This window comes from Macrotis lagotis, chromosome 7 (assembly GCF_037893015.1).
Source record: "Macrotis lagotis isolate mMagLag1 chromosome 7, bilby.v1.9.chrom.fasta, whole genome shotgun sequence".
In the NCBI taxonomy this organism is placed as follows: domain Eukaryota; kingdom Metazoa; phylum Chordata; class Mammalia; order Peramelemorphia; family Peramelidae; genus Macrotis; species Macrotis lagotis.
In genome coordinates, this window is record NC_133664.1 from 108,493,582 (window position 1) to 108,517,428 (window position 23,847).

A 23,847-nucleotide genomic window follows, 5' to 3' on the forward strand; every position below is an offset into this window, starting at 1 on the left:
GAAAAACTGGGAAAAGAAAGGAGAGAGATGCAGGAAAAACATGAAAATGAATTCAGCAGCCTAGTCAAGTAAATCCAAAAAAATGCTGAAGAAAAGAGCATGCTAAAAACCAGCTTAGGTCAAATGGACAAAAGTGTTCAAAAAGTTATTGAGGAGAAGAATGCTCTAAAAAGCAAAATTGGCCAGATGGAAAAAGAGATAAGAAAACTCTCTGAGGAAAACAAATCCTTCAGACAAAGAATAGAACTCAGGGAGATTGATGAATTTACCAGAAATCAGGACTCATTACTTCAAGACCAAAAAAATGAAAAATTAGAAGAAAATGTGAAACATCTCATTGAAAAAACAGATTTAGGAAAGATAATTTAAAAATTATTGGAATACCTGAAAGTCATGATCAGGAAAAGAGCCTTGACATCATTTTCAAAGAATTACTACAGGAAAATTGCCCTGATATCCTAGAAGCAGAGGGCAAAATAGAAATGGAGAGAATCCACTGATCCCCCTGAAAAAGAGACCCCAAAAAACCAAGCCCTAGGAATATTATAGCCAAGTTCCAGAACTCCTAAGTCAACAAGAAAATATTGCAAGCAGCCAGAAGGACACAATTCAAATATCATGGAGCTGCAGTCAGGATCACACAGGACTTAGCAACAACTACATAAAAGCTCGCAGGGCTTGGAATACCGGAAGGCAAAAGAGCTTGGAATGCAACTGAGAATCAACTACCCAGCACAAATGAATGTCCTCTTCCAGGGAAAAAGATGAATTTTCAATGAACCAGGGGAATTTCAAATGTTCCTTTTGGAATGGCCAGAGCTGAACAGAAGGTTTGATCTTCAGATACAGGACTCAGGTGAAGCATAGAGATTGGAGGAGAAGGGGAAAATATGAGGGACTTAATGATGATGAACTGCATGTATTTCTGCATAGAAAAATGATGCTGATAATACTCATATGAACCTTCTCAGTTAATAGAGCAGGTAGAAGGAGCTTTTATAGTTGAAGCACAGGAGAAAGCTGAATTTGAAGATAAAATATGGTGTAAAAATGGAGTCAATAGAAAAAAGGGAAATGTAATGGGAGAAAGAAAAAGGAGAGGGGGAAATAGGCCAAGATATTTCATATAATAAGATTTTTCTTTATTACAATGAGCTATTGCAATGATATGGAAGGGGGGAGGCAAGGGGGAATGAGGGAACCTTTGCTCTCATCAGAGGTGACTAGGAGAGGAAACAGCATATATACTCACTGGGGTATAGGCATCTGGAATAAGAAGGGGGGGGGGAGCAGAGGGAAGGGGTGGGGATGTGAATAAAGGAGGAGAGGATGGACCATGGGGGGAGAATGGTCAGATATAACACATTTTCATTTTTTAATTCTGGCAAGGGGCTGGGAATGGAAGGCCTGCCCAGGACCATAGGGCCAGGTGGATGCTGGGCCTAAGGGGTGGTAGGGGGGCTTGGGGCCTCTTGGCCCCAGGGCCAGGGATCTGTCTGCTGTGCCACTCAGCTACCCTACAGCAGAGTCAGAGTGAAAGGAGAGAGAAAATATAGTACATGGTAGTGGAGAAATAGGAAAGGAGTGAGTTATGAACAGCAATGGCAATGGTGGAAAAATATGGAAGTAACTTTTGTGATGAACTTACCATAAAGAATGTGATCCCCCCGCGACAGAGTTGTTGGTGTTGGAACAAAGACTGAAGTACACTTTTTATTATTATTATTTGGGGAGGGTGCAGGGAAAATGGGGCTGGATGGCCTGCCTGGGGCCACATAGCAGGGTGATCATTGGGTGTCTGAAGATGGATTTGGACCCAGGTGCTCCTGACTCAAGGGCCAATGCTCTGTCCACCACCTAGCCACCCCTACTATTATTACTATTTTATTTTATTTTGGGTCTTTTTTTTTCTTATTTTTGGTTTTTGCAGGGCAGTGGGGTTGGGGTGGCTTGCATGTCACACGGCTGGGTGATTGTTGGGTGTATGGGGCTGGATATGGGCTTGGATGCTCCTGGCTCCAGGGCTGGTGCTCCGTCCATGGCCATATCTACAATTGTTACTATTATTTTTTTAATTTAAATTTTTTCTCTCCCCTTTACTTTATCGCTCAAGCGAGTCTATATTTTTTTGGGGCGGAGGGGGTATTTTGTTTGCTCTTAAACAAGAATATTTTATTAACATATAAAAAACATTATTTGTACAAAATGAGAATAAATATTAAATATTAAAAATAAATAAAATATAAAAAAAGATTTTATGTCTCCATTTAAATCTGAATCATTTCTTTTATTTCCCTTCATTAATTACAATTTTAATGCATTTGGTTAGTAAATAAATTGTTTAAAATTCTTTTTCCTTATGAATTCCTTATACTTATTTTTTTTCTTTTGGCTTTTGCAAGGCAATGGGATTTAAGTGACTTGCCCAAAGATCACACAGTTATATATGGTCAATTTTTAAATAGTTTCCACACAAAGATGAAAATATGTATAATTCTTATGATTCAATTCAGTAATCATTAAAGTTATAACACAACTAATTTTTCTAGAATTTCATTGAGTTTCATGATTTTTTAATGTAAAGATTTTGTTATATTTGTCTAGATATGAAAAGGGTACACTAAAGTTCCTGTAGCTAGGTAGCACAGTGTCCCTGTAGTCAAACTGTGTGACCCTGGGAAAGTCACCTACCCTCAGATTTTTCAACTGTCAAATGGGAATAATGATAGCATATAGCACCTAAATTTATAGTCTTGTTTGACACTATATTTGTAAAGTACTTGGCACAGAGGATGTACTTTACTAAATCTTTGTTTCCTTCTAACAATTATTGCCTTATTATTAAATTCTTTAGGGTTAGTTTTGAAGATTAGTCATTTGATCCATCTAATGTCTTTTTGAGCAATAACTGTGTTACACTTCTTCTGACCTGGGACTATAATGATTATCATGATCTACTCCATTTTCCTGGTGAAAATTTAGCAGAAGAGGGTAAGGAAATGAAGAGTGATATAACATAAAAAAAGACAATCTCAATGCACCAAAGTATTTTACCCTTAGTGGTTGAGAACCTGTAGTCCAATGCTCTGCTCTTTTATCTATTGATTATTCTATTGGTGTTTGAGACACAGTAGTTTCATAGATAATGTACATGAAAGCACTTGAGAAAGTATAAGGTAATATGTGAATACAAAGCATTTGTTATTATGAGGTTGTCTTAAACTTAATTGCTGAAAGAAGCTATTTTTTTATAAAGGACTAGCAATTTAAGCGGGGGTCATAGAACTATAGCTAATTGGTTTTGCTTCTTTCTGTTTTTCAGACATGCTTTTTTTTTAGGTTTTTTTTTTTTTGCAAGGCAATGGGGTTAAGTGGCTTGCCCAAGGCCACACAGCTAGGTAATTATTGAGTGTCTGAGGTCAGATTTGAACCCAGGTACTCCTGACTCCAGGGCCGGTGCTCTATCCACTGTGCCACCTGGCCACCCCCAGGCATGTTTTGAGCTTAATAAGTAATGTCATAAAATGCTATGATTTTCAGAAAATGGGTACTTTTGAAGAGATTTTTATCAGTAAAAAAAGTAGCATTGGTTTTGAAGATTCATCAGATATCATGGATCATAAATAGGAAATCACCAAACACATGACCTTTTACGACTGATTCAAGAAATCATTTTGACCCCCTTACCTTCCTAGTGGAAAGTGGAATGGGCAGGCTGCAATTTATATTCACCAAGAAGCACTGAAGAATAAGAATGAAGGATAATCATCAAGGAATTGTGGCTTGCTGAAATGTTCTGTAGGGGACTCTGGTGATGTTGGGAGAAAGTGAGGAAGGCTTCTAGAGTGTTAGGTGTTTTTTTTTTTAAGTTTTGTTTTGTTTTGTTTTTTTACAAGGCAAATGGGGTTAAGTGGCTTGCCCAAGGCCACACAGCTAGGTAATTATTAAGTGTCTGAGACCAGATTTGAACCCAGGTACTCCTGACTCCAGGGCCGGTGCTTTATCCACTGCACCACCTAGCTGCCCCTAGAGTGTTAGGTGAACCTAACTTATGGGAGGGACTGGACAGGATTCACATAGGATGGGCAGGCATGGATGGTTTAGAATCTGCCTCATTGGCAGAATAGATGGGATAAGACCATTTGAGGATTTTTGAGTACTTTTCTGGTGTACATAGTCTTTATAATTTCCTTTGCTTCCACACATATGTTTATATGTAGCTCAGTATTTTAAAATTCCTTTCAGTCAAAAACTTTGTTACCCCAACCCTCTAATAGCATTAATACAGCACTTTAATGTTTTGCAAATTTATACACTCATTTTACTTAGTATCCTTTTCTTATTTGAGCCTCACAACAGCTATAGAATGTAGGTAGTAGTATTATTATTCCCACTTAATAGATGAAGAAAATGAGAGTGAGAGAAGATAAGTGACTTGTGCAATTATGACATCATATTCAAGCTTGGGTCTTCCTGACCAAGCCTAATGTTCTATACAGTGCCCCCACAAGCGCTGCCTCATAAGAAGCTGTGGTAGAGTAGAAAGAACAGTAGATCAGGAGTCAGACAATCTGGATCTATATACCGAGTAGCATCTATTCTGCCACTTATTATCTGGATGACCTTGGACAAGTCAAACTTTTTGGATTGAATTTCTTTGTAAAATATGAAAATTATGATAGGGACTGCCTTCCTCACAGGGCAATTGTAGATTCCAAAGCCAATGTTAAACACAAAGCATTGAAAAAATGTTAGCTCATATTACTACTTAAGTCCAGTTCATTGTGAAATAGAGATACTCCTGGATCAGTAAAAGTTATACTACTGGAATATAAAGCCTTGAGTTTCCTACAAAGATGAACCTATAAGCCAGTGATTGAATGCATTTCTATCATCTAAAGACCATCTTAGCTAAAATGAGAACCTCAGTTGCAGGTTGGCTGCAGGGATATGAAGTTTGAACCACAGCAACTCTTAGAGATGATCTACCAAGTCTCCATGACTACTCTTTTCATCAGTAGATATACACCATATGAATTGTAGTTCCTTGAAGTATTGAAGAATTATTTTACTATGGAATTTGTAGAACTGTTATGATGAAAGCACCTTGGAAATAAACCTTCAATTTCTAAAGGAAAATCACTTATTATTCTCACTTAAAATGTTTATTATTCTACCTTAGTTAATAAAGTCATGATTTCTGGTGCCAGAAATAAAGAAAGGAAAGCCCTAGACAAAATTATCAATCAATCAAACAAATAAAATAAATACTAATTTTGTGCCTTTTATGTGCCAAATAGCTAGGTCCTACAAGTAGATAGAACACCTGGTCTGGAGTCAGGAAGACCCCTTTCCCTAAGTTCAAATCTGGCCTCAGACACTTATGTGACCCGGGGCAAGTTACTTTACCTTATTTGCCTCAGTTTCCTCATCTATGAGTTGGAGAAGGAAAGGATAAATCATTCCAGTATCTCTGCCAAGAAAATTCCAAATGAGGTCACAAAGAGTGGGACATAATGCTGGGAGTACAAAGGTCAAAAAAAGCCGGGTAATCTTCTCTCTCTCTCTCTCCCTCTCCCTCTCCCTCGGTTATGTTCTACACTAGATGTTTATCCCCATTTCCCAGAAAAACTTATTAGTCCTCCTTCTGTAATTTCAGGTCCTCCCTTGTGTTGTTAGGTACTCATCTGATAAGGTCATTAGGATCATATGATATAGCTTTGAAAATGTAATGAAGTATTACCTTCCAATCCATGCTAATGCATTGGTGAGTGCTAATAGGTTAATATGTCACCTCTCTGAACTAATATGTTTGCATTTTAACATAAAATGTCAAGAGAAGGGGAGGAAAAAGAGAGAGAGAGAGAGAGAGAGAGAGAGAGAGAGAGAATGCCTTATCATAAATGAATGTTCCTAATGTAAATTACACACTAGTGTTAAAAATATTTCTGGCAGGTGGACTTTTTAGCACTTAGGTAGCCCTATATTCCATTCATCTATAAATCTTGCTTGGGATCAGGATGAATGGGATGGGATGGTCACCACCACAGAAATGCATGGATTGAATTCTATTATTATACTGTTTTTACTATTACACACATTTAATTCCATATTGACATAATTTATGGGAATTCTGGGAATTTAAAGAGCCTTAACACGAGTTCTTTGTTTTGTCTTTCATTTAATATGGAAAGTCAGCTGTCTCTGACAGAAAAGGAAAAACTGAAGACTTTGACTGAAATCCTTTATAGAAACAACAGAAAAGTAAATGTAATTAAGCAGGGGAGGTGGGGTAATAACTGGAAAGAGTGATGGATTTGGGCTCACATCCCACCATTGTTACTTCCTGCCTGTGTGACTTTGGGCAAGTTACTTTACTGAGCCTTAGTTTCCTCATTGGTAAAATGAGGAGGTTGGACTAGATGATGTCTAAGGTCCCTTATAGATCTAAGCCATACTCTACAGCCACCAACTTGTAAAATCCATGAAGGTTACCTAAACTGGGGATGGTTTTGACAGTGACATAGCCCTGTCAACAGGAGCCCTGCAAATTTTGTAAGAAGGAATGAGGATAGCGGCAAGAAAAGAAATTCACAAATGTTGGGAATTTGGACACGTCTGGAGAAAGGAGCCAATTGGGTTCTGTCAGTCTGAACTTATGGCTTCTGAGCACCAGAAAGAGTTTTCATACATCTCAGATGCTCTTTTCTGTCTTCAGCATGAATTTTCTTGCTGTCTAAAATCTGGTTTTTGTCTTTGGTTAGGCACCTCACAGGCTGTTGGGAAACTCTGGTTTTGACCTTGCTTCTACCTCCAACGCTTCCTACTTGTTTTCTTTGCTTCCTGAGAGCACTGTGTTGCTTCATATTCCTTGACTCTATCTGTGCTGGTACAGTCCTCTTGTGTCTCCCCTTAAGTGGGGAGATTTAACACATAATGGGAACTCTGCTCTGCTTTGGTTCTTGCCACACTGGAATTGCCTGGACATTATCATTTAGATCCAAGAGATCTAAATAAGGCAGCTAGATGGTTCAGTCGAGAAAGTGTTAGATCTGAAGATCCACTGAATTTAGACCCTGACTGTGAGAGTCTAGGCAAGATAGTTCAACTAAAAATAGCTTCTACTTTACATGGTTGTTAGGAAGAGCTAAGGAAATAGCATAAGTGATATATATATATATACATATATATGAATACACACATATATACAGTAAAGCTCTCTATATAAAGCTATGCATAGCTTTATATAATAGTATATAATATAAAATTAAATATAATTTGCACAACATATTTAGTGATACATGAAGCTGCATGTATATATAGCTATCTATTATATATACACATCCATAGTTTTAAGGTTTGAAAAATACTTTGGATATACTATTATATTAAAATATAATATTATAATTATTATTAAAAATTCAGTCAATAGTTGTTTAGCCAGTATTTGCCCTCCCATGTGATGCCTGGCCTTGAATCCTAATCAAGTCAAAGTAATTGCATCTCCATAGAAAGGCAAATTTGAATCTGCCATAGCCAACTAGGAATTCCCATCAGCCCAGGCAGAAGAGATCCCTGACCCTACAATGAGCGGTACCCTTGCAATGTCACATGCACAGTATACCAGTTGTTCTACTATAATCCAGCTCTGTGGTACTAATAGTTTGCCAGTATCCTTGAGCAGGAGGGATGTTTTGTTTTTGTCTTTTTTTTTTTTTTATAAAAAAACACCTTTATGTTTTTATAACCTATCTTTAAAAGATTCCATTTTTTTTTAATACTAGACTTGGGATTTAATCAGTTTAGCACACTTCTTTATGAGGAAATTCCCCATACCACTTCTGATTTGTATCTGATTTTCAACTTATAGACTTACACCATCGCTGAGGCCACTAAAAGGTTTAATAAGAAAGGTGTAACAAGAACAGAAAGTACCTAGGTAGCTCAGTGGATAGAGTTCTGGGGGAGCCCTGGGGGAGCCCTGGGGGAAGCCTCAGACACTTACTAGTTGGGCAAGTTACTTAACCTCTGTATACTTTAATCCCCTGGAGAAGGAATGACAAACCTTTTCAGTATCCTTGCCAAGAAAACCCCATGGACAGTATTGGCATACTATGAGCCCAATCGGGTCAAGGAGAGTCAAATAGGACTGAAACATTTTCCCCAAACTGGGGGTTTCACACAAAGTTCCTGGGGAGAGTGAATTTAAAACTTCAAATATAATCACTATGAGGCACATGAGTATAGAACATGTTTAGCCAAAGGATATATCCCTGACTCCTGGCCCTAGAAATCATTTTTCTCTTTGAAGAATTCTTAGGAAGTTCCCTTGTGTGTTGCTCTTTACTAGACTCTAAGGAACAATGCCTTTCTAGAGTTAGTAATTGGCACTTCTCTACCACAAGGGACCTCATTCACTGAAACTGTTACCATCTTCAGTATTTTTCTACGTTGTCTGCGGGCACTTCCGCTGTTGGTCATCACTACTCTGTGGATCACTATTACTGCCTCTGGCCATTGACATTGACCTTATGATCTCCTGACCTCATATAGTCATCCAGGAATACTTATTTGTCTAAGATTAGCTAAGAATAAGTACAAAAGAAATAGAACTTGGCTCATCAAGTTTCCCTGTGATTGCATGGACTGAAATCAGGTAAAAGGATATCTAAGCATGTTATAAGAACTAGCCCAAAGAAGCTGGTCTTTCCATGCTACTCATAGACACAAGTTCTTCAGTAATGCTTTTGGGATTTGAAGGCGAGTCTACTTATTTCTTTTGATATTAGAAATTTGAAGGGGTGGCTAGATGGCGTAGTGGATAAAGCACTGGCCCTGGAGTCAGTAGTACCTGGGTTCAAATCTGGTCTCAGACACTTCATAATGACCTAGCTGTGTGGCCTTGGGCAAGCCACTTAACCCCATTTGCCTTGCAAAAACCTAAAAAAAAAAGAAATTTGAAGACTTAAAACATTACAATATTCTAGAATATTCAAGAATGAGATATGAGTGTGGATTAAGAGACTGATTTTGGAATTGGAATGAAAAGGAAGCTCTTGGGGAGAGAACTGGAAATACTTCATTGAAGATACAGGAGTGAATTAGAAATGACTGAAAGATGAGAGCAAAGTGATGGGAAGTGACATTGACAACATTGAATAAACAGGTATTTTTTTTGCTAATTCAGTTCAGTTAACATCTGTTAAGTAAGCTCTAAGCCAGGTTCTGTGCTAGATACTGGAATGCAAAGACGAAAATAAAACAGTCTCTGCCCTCAAGGAATTTACCTTCTACTGGGAGAAAATGACATGCTCACAGATAAATGCCAGCTATATTTTAAAAAATAAACAAATTTGGGTCATGGGGAAAACTAACACCTGATGGAATAAGGAAAAGCAACTGTTCAGAGGTGGTCCTTGGCAGTGTGGAGACAGGGGACTTGATTATCCTAGAACAGCAAATTGGTACTAGCAAATTTTCCCAGAACTGCATCAAAGTGTATGAAATGATTGAAAACTCTTATGTATTTTAAATGAGCAAGTCCATCAAGGTTGATCATCAACCTCATGTTGCTGTCAGGCTATACAATGTTCTTATTGTTCTGCTCATCTCACACAGCATCAGTTCATGCAAATTTTTCCAGGCTTCTTTAAAACCCCAACCCTCCTAGTTACAATAGAACAATAGTGTTCTATAACATACATATACCGTAATTTGTTCAACCATTACCCAATTGATGGACATTCACTCAATTTCTAATTCTTTGCCACCACAAACAGAGCTGCTATGAATATTTTTGTACAAATGATGTTTTTACTCTTTTTCATGATCTCTTCAGGGTACAGACACAGTAGTGGCATTGTTGGATCAAAGGGTATGCACAATTTTTATTGCCCTTTGGGCGTAATTCCAATTGTTCTCCAGAAGGGTTGTATGACTTCACAGCTCCACCAAGAAAGTATTAGTGTCCCAGATTTCCCATGTCCCTTCCAACATTGATCATTGTCCTTTCTCTTCATATTGGCCAATCTGAGAGGTGTGAGGTGGTACCTTACAGATACTTTAATTTGCATTTCTCTAATCAGTAATGATTTAGAGCAATTTGTCATATGACTATGATTGCTTTGATTTCCTCATCTGTAAATTGCCTTTGCATATCCTTTGACCATTTGTCAATTGGGGAATGGCTTAGTTTTTTTTTTTTTTATAAATGACTCAGTTCTCTATATATTTTAGAAATGAGTCCTTTGTCAGAAATACTAGTTGTAAAAATTATTTCCCAATTTACTACATTTCTTTTGATCTTGGTTACAGTGGTTTTATTTGTGCAAAAGCTTTAGTTTAATGTAATCAAAATTATCTGGTTCGTTTTTTAATGATGTTTTCCATCTCTTCCTTGGTCATAAACTGCTTCCCTTTCCATAGATTTGACAGGTAAACTATTCCTTGATCTCCTAGTCTAATAATGAAATTTTAAGAAATTAGCTTCTTAATTTATATAACGTTATAAAGAAAAAGAACTTTGAAAGATTTGAGGATTCCAAATATTTCAATGACAGAATATGATTCCAGAGGACTGATACTACCAGTGTCCTGACAGTCATTCAGTTGAAAAACATTTGTGCACCAGCCTTGGAGTCAGGAATACCTGAGTTCAGATCCGACCTCAGACACTTAATAATTACCTAGCCGTATGGCCTTGGGCAAGCCACTTAACCCTGCTGCCTTGAAAAATCTAAAAACAAAAACAAACAAAAAACATTTGTTAAGTGCCTAGAAGAATCCAGGCAAGGTGCTAGTCACTAAGGACAGAAGGAAAAGGAAAAGTACCTATCTTTTCCCAGTTGGGAGATTCAATTAATGACACACCTTTCTTGACTTTGAGACATGGTTGACTACTTTTCTATTCTCTCAATTCTCAGGACTTATCATTTCTTCTCCTACCACCCTCTTCCCCATGAATCTCTCCTATGGTCTTTTTAGAATCTGTCAGCTACTGGGCCCTGATTGTCTTTGAATAATATTGTACATATAATCAAGTGACATGATTCAGGCAAAGACACTTTGGAATTTTTTTGGGGGCTAAGCTTTTTTCCTTATAAATCTACCATTGTTAGTTTTTCTTTTGCATGGGGACCTCTCTTACTTGAAAATGAGCATTTTAAATGAATACAATAGTACAGTCTTTTGGCACATGTACTTTTTTTTTTTTTGCAAGGCAATGTGGTTGAGTAACTTGTTCAGGGTCAATAGGCAATACGTTTCTAAGGTTGGATTTGAATTCAGATCCTCCTGACTCTGGGGTTGGTGCTCTATCCACTGTGCCACCTAGCTGCTGCCCCAAATACTTTGGAAATCTTGAGGTTACTATTCATCTATTATCATCATTATTATATGAAACTTTGCATTATAAATTTATATTTTTACAAAAACTTTTTGAAAGAGGTAGGACAGATATTGTCTCCAACTTTTTAGATGAGGAAAAACTGAATCAGAGAGGCCCCCCTAAATTACTCAGCTAGTAACAAACTTGACCAGTAGGGATGGAATTAGAATCTAATTCTAAGTAGAAGCTTGTCTGCTTTTGCAAGCTACTTCTAAACATACTGCAGGATCACGGTGGCTCTTCACACAATTGTGTTCACATCTTTCTTGTTACTTAGGACTTCCTGTTCTTTTTCTGCTATATACTTGCCAAGTCATGGTTGCTATTGTTGTTCCTTACTTTGCCAATTTATAAACTTGTCTTTTTTGGATTTATGCTGCTTCCATAGAGGTCCTTTTGCCAGGTTTGTAACTTTGAATTTGGTATTTTGAAAATTTTGAATTCTATCTTCCAACATCATTTAATTCATAATTCCTGAAAACATGGTGAGCAAAGTTGCAATTATATTTTTTCTCAGAATAATCAGTGTTGATATTGAATGGGCCAAGCCCCTGGGGATGATTAGTTTTGAATTTGGTATTATGGTAGATTTGTATTGTCTCCTGCCTCATTTAATCCATACTACCTGGAAATATTAAACACTGTTACAATTAATTTTTTCTCAGTATAATCAATATTGATATTGGATGGGCCAGGCCCCCCCTTTTTTTATAAGTTTTTATAAGTGGCTTGCCCAAGGCCACACGGCTAGGTAATTATTAAGTGTCTGAGACCGGATTTGAACCCAGGTACTCCTGACTCCAGGGCTGGTGCTTTATCCACTGCACAACCTAGCCGCCCCTAGGCCCCTTTTTTAAAACATATTTGTTTTTCAATTATATACAATAACAGTTTCTAGCAATCATTTTTTGGTAAGATTTTTTTTTTGTTTTTAGTTTTTTTTACAAGGCAAATGGGGTTAAGTGGCTTACCCAAGGCCACACGGCCTTGGGTGTCTGAGGTCAAATCTGAGCTCAGGTCCTCCTTGACTGCAAGGCTGGTGCTCTATCCACTGGGCCACCTAGCTGCCCCAAAGATTTTGAATTTTGCACCCCCTTCCCTCCCCCCACCAGAAGGCAATTTGTCAGTCTTTACATTTGCCTCCATGGTATGCATAGAAGCAAATATTAGAGATAGCAAAATTATGTAAAACCTAAGTTTTTTTATTAAAGATTTTGAGTTTTACAATTTTTCCCCCAATCTTAGTTCCCTCCCCCACCCCCCAAAGAAAGCAATTTATCAGTCTTTACTTTGTTTCCATGTTGTACATTGATCCAAACTGAGTGTGATGAGAGAGAAATCATATCCTTAAGGAAGAAACAAAAAGTATGAGATAACAAGATCAGAGCGAAATCTAAGACTAAAAAAAAAAAAAAATTGAAGGTAATAATCTTTGTTTAAACTCCACAGTTCTTTCTTTGGATATATAGATGGTATTCTTCAGGGTGATCAGCTTTGAATTTGATATTATGGTAGATCTGTGTTGTCTCTCACCTCATTTAATTCCTATTACCTGAAAAGATTTAAGCATTGTTGCAACTATTTTTTTTCTCAGGACAATTAAGATTGATATTGAATGGACCAGGCCCCGGGGGGGGGGGGGGGGTGATCAGTTTTGAATTTGGTATTATGGTAGATTTGTGTTGTCTCCCACCTCATTTCATTCCTATACTGTGATTTTTTTTTCTTCAGGATAATGGGCCAGGCCCCTGGGGGTGGTCCGTTTAGAATTTGGGATTCCGGGGATTCGGGTGGTCTCCCATCTCGCTTAATCCATATTACCTGAAAATGTTAAGTATTGTTGGGGTTATTTTTTTGTCAGTATAATCAATAAAGACAGCGAATAGGGCAGTCCCCTTGGGGTGATCTCCGCTGGCTGGCACGAGGTCCTTAAAGAATCAGGACGACCTGGGCCAGGTGGCGCGAGTTCAAGTCCGGCCTGAGACGCTTCATCATGACTAGCTGGGTGGCCTTGGGCCAGCCGCTTAACCCTATTTGCCTTGTAAAAACCTAAAAAAAAAAAAAGATAACTATGGAAAAGGGGCGGCTAGGTGGTGCAGTAGGAAAAGCGCCGGCCCTGGAGTCAGGAGGACCTGGGTTCAAATCCGACCTCAGGCACTTCGTCACGACTAGCCGTGGGCACTTAACCCCATTTGCCTTGTAAAAAAAAAACAAAGCTAAGAAAACAAAAGGATCGGGAGGACGCGGGGGCCGAGTGCCAGCTTCCTCGGCTGTCTCGGGGGGCTCCGGTGGGCGCGGAGGAGGATCCTCGCCGTCCCCCCGCCCCGTGCCCGGCCCCACTGGCGTGTGGGAACCCGAGAAAAAGTTTTGTCGGCGGGAGCTCCGGGGCCGGGGCCGGCGGGTGCGGGATTCCGTGCCCCCCGCCCCCCACTTTTACCGGACTTTGGTCGCCGCCCGGACGCCTCGGGCCGGCCCGGGCACTTTCTATTTTATTCTTTGAGGAGCAGGGCGACGCGGGCCCGCCCCGGCCGGCCGCCCCGGCGGCTTCCGCGCGGCCGGCGCCCCGCCCCTCCCCCGCCGTGCCCTCCGGGCCGCTCGGCCCCGGGCAGACAAGGAAGGCGGGAGCGCGCGCCGGACGCCGGGACGTGCGTGTGTGCGCACGTCCTCGCGAGGAGCGCCGGGAGGGGCGCGCGCGCGGGCCGGGCGCAGGCGCGCTCCCGCCGCGCGCGCTCGTGGCTGCTCGGCCGCCGGTCCGCGCGCCGCGGCGCTGTTGCCGTCGCCGGGGCCGCCGCCGCCGCCGCTGCTGTGGCGCCGCGGCCGCGGGAGGCGGCGCTGGCTGGCGGGGGGCTCGCTCCAGTCGGCGAGGGAGCGAGCGGGCGAGCGGGCGGGCGGGCGAGCGAGCGAGCGTCTTTTAAAGATGGCCGGAGCGGCGGCGGCGGTGGGCGCCGGAGCGGCCGCCGAGGCGGCCCCGGCCGCGGTGTCCGTGGCGGCCCCGGGCCGGGCCTCGGCGCCGCCGCCCCCGCCGCCCGTGTACTGCGTGTGCCGGCAGCCCTACGACGTGAGCCGCTTCATGATCGAGTGCGACATCTGCAAGGACTGGTTCCACGGCAGGTAGGCGAGCGCCCGCGGAGCCCCGGCGCCGGGAACAAAGGGGCCCGGCGGCGAAGTTGTGCGGGCCCGGGCGGGGGGGGGGCGCCGGCCCGGCCCGGCCCCGCCGGCCCCGCCGCGGGCTCCCCTCCGCTTGCGTCGGGGGCGCGACGTCGCGCCGCCGCCAATGGAAAGCCCCGGCCGGGCCGCCGTGCGCAAGTAAACACAGCAACAGATGGGGGGCGGCGGCGGCGCGGCCGGGGGCCCGGGCCCGGCCCCGGGACAAACTTTGCCGCGGAGGCGGCCCCCGCCCCGGGCCCTCGGCGTGAGGCTCCCGCGGGGCGCCGAACAAAGAGGCGAGCTGCGGCCGAGCCCCGGCCCGGCCCGCGTCCCGGGCCCGCCCCGGAGCCCCGGAGCCTGCGATTGCGGGGAATGCCCTTTGATTGACAGCGGGACATTTAAATACACCCCCCCCCCCCCCGCCCTCCGCCCAGCGCCGGACGGGGCCCAGCGTCTCGGGCGCCCCCGGCTGGCTCGGGAGGGGAGCTGCGGGGGCAGCCGGCCGCGGGCCCGGGGCGTCCTCGGGGGGCGCCCCGAAGCGGACGCTCAGCGTCGCACACTACGGTGGGAGCTGCGAGGTGCCCCGGGCGGGCCGGGCCGGGCGGGCCGGGCCGGGCCGGGCGCATTGTCCGCCGCCGCCGCGGAGCGCCCCTTCATACTCCTGGGCTGTGCGTGAAGAAGGCGCAACGCCGAACAGAATCACCAGTAACTTCTCGTGCATGTGCCCACGTTTGTCCTGTATTTAATTTTTTCTTAAAAAGTAGATCCAGTTTCGGGGCGGCCGGGCGGTGCGGTGGAGTCAGGAGTGTCTGAATTCAAATCCGGTCTCACACACTTACTCATCACCTCGCCGGGTGGCCTTGGGCAAGCCGCTTAACCCCGTTTGCCACGCAAAACCCTAAAAACCCAAAAAGTGGATATAGTTTAAAAAGCAGATTATTTCACTTTTACATGTCTTTCATAGTTTTATCGACAACAATCTGTTAAACTTCTTTCACAAAGAAACTTATCACCGGCGTTTAACTATAAAATTATAAGGGCAGGGGCAGCTAGGTGGCACAGTGCATAAAGCACCGGCCCTGGAGTCAGGAGGACCTGGCTTCAAATCCGGCCTCAGACGCTTCATCATGACCTAGCTCTGTGGCCTTGGGCAAGCCGCTTAACCCCGTTTGCCTTGCAAAAAAAACAACAACCTAAAAAAAAATGAAGTGAGGAAGCTAGAAAGTTAAAGAAAGCAAGATTTCCTTTGCCAAATAAACTTGCGTGATTTTATTGTAAATAGAGTGCTAGAACAAACTTTTATCCGTTAGAGCATTTTCTTTCAAACATTTGATATTTTACTTTCAAAGTAAAATGAATAATAGTATGCAGTTTGAAAAATGGTAGTGATTGGAAATTTTGTGGAATTGCACTATTTTGATACAACAATATTTTCAAAAATTAGCATATTGGGTTAATTTTGGTGATAGGGTTTCTTAATATAATATATTAATGTATTAATATTATATATTGACCCATCAATAGATTAATATTAAGCGACCCTATTATTATATAAAAACTTTATATTATAAATATATATTTTTTCCCCTTTACAAGCAATTGCTATGTACTCCTTAAAAGAACTGATACAGATCTATTTTGTGTTTTCTATTTGTATAGGTGCTTTTTAACCTGGTAGAAAACCTACTTCTTTGAGAGAAGAGATTTTTTTAAGATTTTTGTCTTTATTTCCCCAGCTACTATTTCAGTCCCTGGTACTTAGTTACTGTTTAATACATTAGACTAGCTGGAAAGCTTTTACAGAATAACTTAAAAGACAGGGCAGTTGGGTAACCAGTCCTAGAGTGGCAGCAGCAAAAAATAGGAAAGAGGGGTAAAGGAGGGAGGGAGAGAGGTAGCAGTCAGAATTAATGGATTAATTGTGTAGGATGAAAGAAGAGTCAAAGGCAACTCGAAAGGTTTTTGAGCTATGGATAACTGGGTCAGTGGCGCTACTATCAACAAAAACAGAAGATAAATTGGAATAGATTTTTTTGGGGGGAGGGTGGGAAGATGAATAATTCAGTTTTGAACATTGAATTAGATTGTCACCTGAGTACAAGAGTAGAGATAATAGATTTGGAGAGTCATTTGCATATAAGTGATAATTAAAACCACAGGAATCAATGAGATGACTAGGAACAGAATGGAGAAAGGAAAAAGGGGGGGGCAAGAACAGTTTTGGAAGCTAATATAAAACTAAAAATCTTTTTTTTTCTGGGAATGAATAATGCATTTGAAAAAAACATTTATTATCTTCCTATATGCCAAATATTATTTTAAAGCACTGGGGTTACAGATAGAAAATCATTTAAGTTCCTGATCTGAAGGAGTTTGTTTTCTAATGGGGGCAGACAATCATCTTCTTTAATTTACAAGGAATATCCCACTTCTTGATACTGCAGGTAAATGAGGAATCCTTGTGTTTACCTATACCTCCTTTTTGGGGATAATGTAGTTCATAAATTTAGTGAAGTAGTATTTCCATTTATTTGTAATTTTATTCAAGTATCAAGGTTCTCATATTGGTGAATAAATTTGTTGTTCTTAATTATTTTAGAATGAAGTCCATAAAAGGTTTTTAGGTTAGTTTGTTAGTTTTTTCAAGGGCTATTTTCTTTCATGTGTCAGATAAATGAGGCATTTCTCTTTCTCAAAAACAAAATTGCTGACTACATAGTTGAACTGATTAATTTAAGATTTTTTCTTCTCCTTCAACTTTTTTTTTTAAGTTTTTGCAAGGCAATGGGGTTTAAGTGTCTTGCCCAAGGCCACACAGCTAGGTAATTATTAAGTGTCTGAGGCAGGATTTGAACTCAGGTACTCCTGACTCCAGGGCCGGTGCTCTATCCATTGTGCCACCTAGCCACCCCCTTCAGCTTTTAAAATAACTATTGTAAATATCAATGAGCACTAATATATCTTACAAAACCCCTCTGAGCTGCTTACAAACTGATTCAGATTTTCCCCTCCCTAAAAAAAGAACAAAAGCCTTTGATTAAATCATCCCATCTAAAAATCCTATATCTTTGCTCCTGATTGTTGCTCAATCCCTTCAGAAAACTACCCCCCCATCCCTCTACTTCTTTCCTTGTTGTTCAGTCATGTTCAATTCTTTGTGTCCACATTGGGGGGGTTTCTTGGCAGATGTACTGGAGTGGTTTGTCATTTCTTTCTCCACCTCATTTTGCTGATGAGGAAACTGAGTCAAATGTTCCGGTGAGGGTTGCTAGAACAGAATACACACCGAAAGTAGAGTAAGAAAACTGGAAGGCAGGAAGGGGACGGGTTGTGAAGGGTTTCCATGTAACTCTGGAGGGAAGAGGGAACCACTGCAGTCCCCTTCCTGAGGTGGGGTGGGGGAATGGAGGGGTCACGGGAGAAACAGAGGATGGATTCAGTTGGGAAGACTCTAGTCTAGAAAACCCGTTGGAAGGCAACAGTACAGACAAAAGGTTATGTACACGAAAAGAAGGGAATGTATATGATTGTATCCTCGAAGATTGAGACCAGGGTAAGGCAGAGTCCTAGGAAGAGTCTTTCTAACTGAAGACCTGACACTCTGCATGGTCCCACCAACCTCCCCCCGCCCCATCTGCCTTCTCTTACTCTCTTAAACCCTTTATATTCCAATTTCAGTCTTCATTATTCAACTGAAACTGCCTTCTCCATTGATCTCTTGATTGCCAAATTCCATGGCCTTTTCTCAATACTGATCCTTCTTTGCAGTAATTAACACTGTTGATTACCCCTCTTCCAGGATATTCTGACAATTGAAAAGTTATTTTATCTTTCAATGAGCAAATATGTATTTTATTTTCCTCTCACTAACCTCCCCCCATTGGAAAAAAAAGAAAGAAAAACAAAACCCTTAGAACAAATATGCATAATCAAGGAAAACAAACCCTACATTGTTCATTTTCCAAAAAAAAAAAAATACATCTTCTGAATTTTGAATTTGAAAAGTTAAGAGATGCTGGGGTTGGATAAATAGATCTTGGAGTCACTTGCAGAAAGATATCTGAGCTCTGGGAGCTAAAAAGACCAGGCAGAATATCATAGAAGGCAAAGAGGACTCAAAAGAGAACCTTATATGACATGCAGGGTTACTGGGTGCAGTTTATCACTTCTGTTTCAGGAAGAGGGCCATATCATTCATCATCCTCTGGACTTTTGTTTGGTCGTTGTATTTGATTAGAGTTCTTAAACCTTTTAGAATTGTTACCCTTAATATGTTGTAATATAAATTGTATTTCAGATGATTCTTACTTCACTCTGTATCAGTTCATACAAATCATCTGAATTCTCTTTCCTTACTAGTTTTCTGACCTTTCTTTTATTCTGTTTTATTCCCAGTCTCCTTTATTGGTTCTTCATTGATCAAGGTTCTTTTTTGAGCCTCTTTGCCTTCTATGGTATCCTGCCTGCTGATCTTTTTAGCTCCCATGAGTTCAGTTACCTTTGTGCAAGTGATTCCAAGATCTGTTTAATCCAACCCCAGCATCTCTTGACTTTTCAAATTCAATATGCTCAAACAGAAACCTGTTCTCTTTCTAGGTCCCTCCTTCAACCTCTAGCCTCCAACTTTCCTGTCGTTGTGAAGGCTCTAAGTCACTAAAGAACTAAACCTCATTGTCATCTTTGACTCCTCACCCTCATTCTAAATAAAACAATCCATTGCTGAATCTTGCTGTTTCTAACTTTTTTTTTAAGGTTTTTGCAAGGCACATGGGGTTAAGTGGCTTGCCCAAGGCTACACAGCTAGGTAATTATTAAGTGTCTGAGACTGGATTTGAACCCAGGTACTCCTGACTCCAAGGCCGGTGCTTTATCCACTATGCCACCTAGCCGCCCCCGTTTCTAACTTTGAGGATACAATCATATGCATTCTCTTCTTTTCATGTATACAACCTTTTATCTGTACTGTTGCCTTCTAACAGGTTTTCTGGACTTGAGTTTTCCATTCTTTGCTCTCCCACCTCCTACCTCTGGGAGGGTACTGCAGTGGTTCCCTCTTCCCTCCAGGGTTAAATGGAAACTCCTCACAGCTTGTCCTCTTCCTGCCTTGCAGTTTTCTTACTCCACTCCCCAGGTGTGTTCTGTTCTAGCAGTCCCAGTCACTGGAATAGACTCCGGAGTCTGTGCTCCCAGGCCTGCTGTGCTTTGCCTCCTCTGTCTCTGTTAAGATCCTGCTGCTGAGCCTAGGGGAGGCTTTTCTGAGTTCCTCAGCTAGGAATTTCTTCTTTTCTTGGGTTCATCTACACTGTATTTATACTTTGTATCTACATACTTGTTTCCACATTATTGGAGCCATTAGAATGTGAACATCTTGGGGACAAGTTTCCCCACCCCCTTTGTTCCCCAGTGCTGAGCACAAAGCCTGACCCATGGTAGATCTTTAATAAAGGGTTTGTTCACTTGACTAGAAAAATTAAAGAATCAAAAAAAATTTGAATAATTAGTCTATCAATAGATGTTTGTTAAGCAGCTTCTAGATGTGAGGCATTATTAAATGCATTAGTAGAATTTAAACCATCAAACGTTTCCATGGCATGGTGCCTGCTACATGATAAGCATTCCTAAATGCTGGTTATTGATTTCTCAATAAGTTATCATTCAATATTACTGTCTTTGGACATTGAGATTAACTTTTCAGTAGTTTCTAGCTTTCTTTTCTACATTTTGAAAAGCTTATGATCTGTTTTTATTTTCAGATTTCAAAGTTTGCTTTTTACATTTCTCCCCCCAATCTTGCTTCCCCCCCCCCCCCCCAGAATGCACTCTGTCAGTCTTTACTTTGTTTCCATGTTGTACCTTGATCCACATTGGGTGTGATGAAAGAGAAATCATATCCTTAAAGAGAAGTCTAAGAGGTAACAAGATCAGGCAATAAGCTATCTGCTTTTTTGCTGAATTAAAGGGAATAGTCCTTGTACTTTGTTCAAACTCCACAGCTCCTTATCTGGATACAGATGGCACTCTCCTTTGCAGACAGCCCGAAATTGTTCCTGATTGTTGTACTGATGGAATGAGCAAGTCCTTCAAGCTTGAACATCACCCCCATGTTGCTGTTAGGGTATACAGTGTTTTTCTGGTTCTGCTCATCTCACTCAGCATCAGTTCATGCAAATCCCTCCAAGTTTCCCTGAAATCCCGTCCCTCCTGGTTTCTAATAGAACAGTAGTGTTCCATGGCATACATATACCCCAGTTTGCTAAGCCATTCCCCAATTGAAGGACATTTACTGGATTTCCAATTCTTTGCCACCACAAACAGGGCTGCTATAAATATTTTTGTACAAGTAATGTTTTTACCCTTTTTCCTCATCTCTTCAGGGTATAGACCCAGTAGTGGTATTGCTGGGTCAAAGGGTATTGTACATTTTTGTTGCCCTTTGGGCATAGTTCCAAATAGCTCTCCAGAAGGGTTGGATGAGTTCACAGCTCCACCAATAGTGTCCCAGATTTCCCACATCCCTTCCAACAATGATCATTATCCTTCCTGGTCATACTGGCCAATCTGAGAGGTGTGAGGTGGTACCTCAGGGAAGCTTTAATTTGCATTTCTCTAATAATTAATGATTTAGAGCATTTTTTCATATGGCTATGGATTACTTTGATCCAAAGTTTATTTTTTAAGTAAAGATCTAGGTAGCATTCATTGGGTTTTGCAGCATGTATGAAAGAATATGTTTTCATAATTGCTTCAGGGGAGAATGCTGAATGATCTTGAGAATCTGGGCAGTGATTTCAGTCCTGGCTCTGTTCCTGGCTAGTGATCTTAGGGAATCTGCTTCACTTCTCTGGGTGTTAGTTTTCTCACTTATAAAATGAAAGTCAGTCAATAATCCTTAATTAAGAACCTGTTTACTCTATATCAAGTCTTGTACTCAGTACCAAGGATACAAAGAAAAGATAAAGGACAGGCTTTGCTCTCAAGGAGTTCATAGTCTAAGGTTGAAACACCTAAAACAACCTCCATGTACAAACAAAGTCTTGAAAAGGATACATTGAAAGTCATCATTAGAAGGAAGTCTTCCTGTCAGAAGATGGAATTTTTAGCTGGATTTGAAGGAAGTCATTGAAAGCTTGAGGTGGGCATGTTAAGTGAGAGGCACAGATGAGGGAAGGACATGTCAGGAGATGAGGAAGGTATGAGGAGCGACTAGGAGGTGAGTGCCACTGACTAAGTTTAAAGGGGAGGAAGAGGGTCTGGGAAGTAGGGAACTGTGAGCTCAGGGTCTTTGAAAAGGAGTGTTATAGGGACTGAAGTCCCCTAGTGTTATGGCAGAAGTTACAGAGGAGAGAAAGATGATGAACCAAAGACTGAACTTGTTGAGGAAAGATAGGGTGATGTTCTGGAGGCCAGGAGTTATCAACATTTTGATTGGGTGGTAAATCTGGTTGAAGTGAACCTTGAAGGAGAGGTTACAAAAGGGTTATGGTAGTATGAGAACCTGCAAGTGGCAGGGAAGAGAATGGAAATGAGGGAGAAAGGAAGACCCCAGACACTTTGAACAGATGGGAGCTAGTCTCTGTGAGAACCAAACAGTGGAAGGATGCGAAAGGAAAGGATTTTAAAGATGAAAGTAAGTTTTGTTACTTATACAGGTACTGGAGAGCACAGTGGAAGGATTTGTCCTATGATTTCTAAGAACTCTTTCAGATCTATGAAGTTGGCTTACTTTCTTTTTTTTTTCTTTGAGAGGTGAGATCTTTTTTCCAAAAACCCTGAATTTTTATTTTAAGCCTTTTTCCTTTCAAGTTAATTCAGGTTTTTTTTCCCCCATAGCAAGAATAGTAATAGTGGAAACTGGGATGGGGGGGTGAGATGTTTGAGGGGAAGAGTAGAACTGTGGTAAAAAAAAAAAAGCAAAAATAAAACCTTTTAGTATGAAGAAGGTTAATTAGTTTAGGTGCAAATAATAATGATTAGACCCCTGTCATTGGAACAGACCCCTATCATTGCAGTCTCTGACTTCTAATTTCTAGTTCCAATGCCAGTACCTATCTGGATTTCTAGGTAAGTATATTTTGTGCTTCTGACTAAATCAGTTTAAATATGATACAATTATCTTAATTTTAAGAATTAAAGTAGCCTTTTCTTACCTTTTCACTTAAATGCTAAGTTTGGAATTCTGAGGAATATCTTTAAAAATTTCATTAGTTTATTGTTAGTGATATTCTTTTAAATGCTTTACACTGTTAACTCTAAAAAAAAAAATTGTTTATTTAAGGCACGGGGATTAAGTGATTTGTCCAAGGTCTCAGAGCCAGGCAATTATTAAGTGTTTGAGGCTGGATTTGAACTCAGGTCCTCCTGATTCCAGGACCAGTGCTCTATCCACTGCTCCACCCAGATGCCCCCAACACTGTTAACTTTTTAAAAGTTTAATTTTTTTTTGTTAATGAGAGTCTGCATTTAGTTTTCTTTTGAGCATTTAAGTCCTTATCAATAAGTGACCTGGTCTTCTGTAGAAATGTGAAACAAAGCTGTTCAAAAGACAGAGATAAAACAAATATTGGACTTGTATATGCATTTAAGTCCTTATCAATAAGTGACCTGGTCTTCTGTAGAAATGTGAAACAAAGCTGTTCAAAAGACAGAGATAAAACAAATATTGGACTTGTATATGAACGACATTTATTTTCCAAGAGTCATTCTAGAGATTGGAACCAAATGGACCTGTTTTGAGATTTTGCATTAAGAGATGAAAAGGAACCCTATAGATGATATCGTCCAACCCCCTCATTTTGCAGTCTCTGACTTCAAATTTTGTATTATTTCTATCATACTATACTGTTTTTAAGAACATGTTCTTGTAACTCTTCCAAATATTTGCAACTCATAAAATACTTGGTCTTATTGACAGACCTCTTGTAATGGTTACTAGTATGTTTTTTTTGTGACTGATTTTATACTATTATATATATACATATCATAAAAAAGGATAAGGAAATGTGAAATTTCTTTCACTCATATGCAGGACCCTCTTTGTCTTGATCCTAGGGCTAAAGATAAGAACTGGATCTGTGATTTCACTGGCATAGGGAATTCCTGGTTGAGGAAACTAACCAGTACAAGTGAACACCTCCTCTGCAACTTTTAGCTTCAGAGATCAGTAAAGGCTTCAGGGATTGACTCTCTTAGACCAGTGGTGTCAAACTCAAAGAGAAATGGAAACCTTGGGCCTCACATTAATGTAGTAAATCACAAATTAACATTATCTATGTTTATTGTTTTTTTTTGGTTAAACATTTCCCAATTACATTTTA

General features: G+C 40.8%; 1 protein-coding gene across 1 annotated transcript in view; it reads left to right on the forward strand.

Moving 5' to 3' along the window:
* The first annotated feature begins 14,295 nt into the window (after window positions 1–14,295).
* KDM7A (lysine demethylase 7A) overlaps window positions 14,296–23,847 on the forward strand; it is a 115,644-nt gene continuing 106,092 nt past the window's right edge. The window contains exon 1 of the mRNA XM_074193560.1: window positions 14,296–14,497. Coding sequence (XP_074049661.1) covers window positions 14,304–14,497 — 194 coding nt within the window. The 5' untranslated portion in view covers window positions 14,296–14,303. The remainder of the gene's footprint in view (window positions 14,498–23,847) is intronic.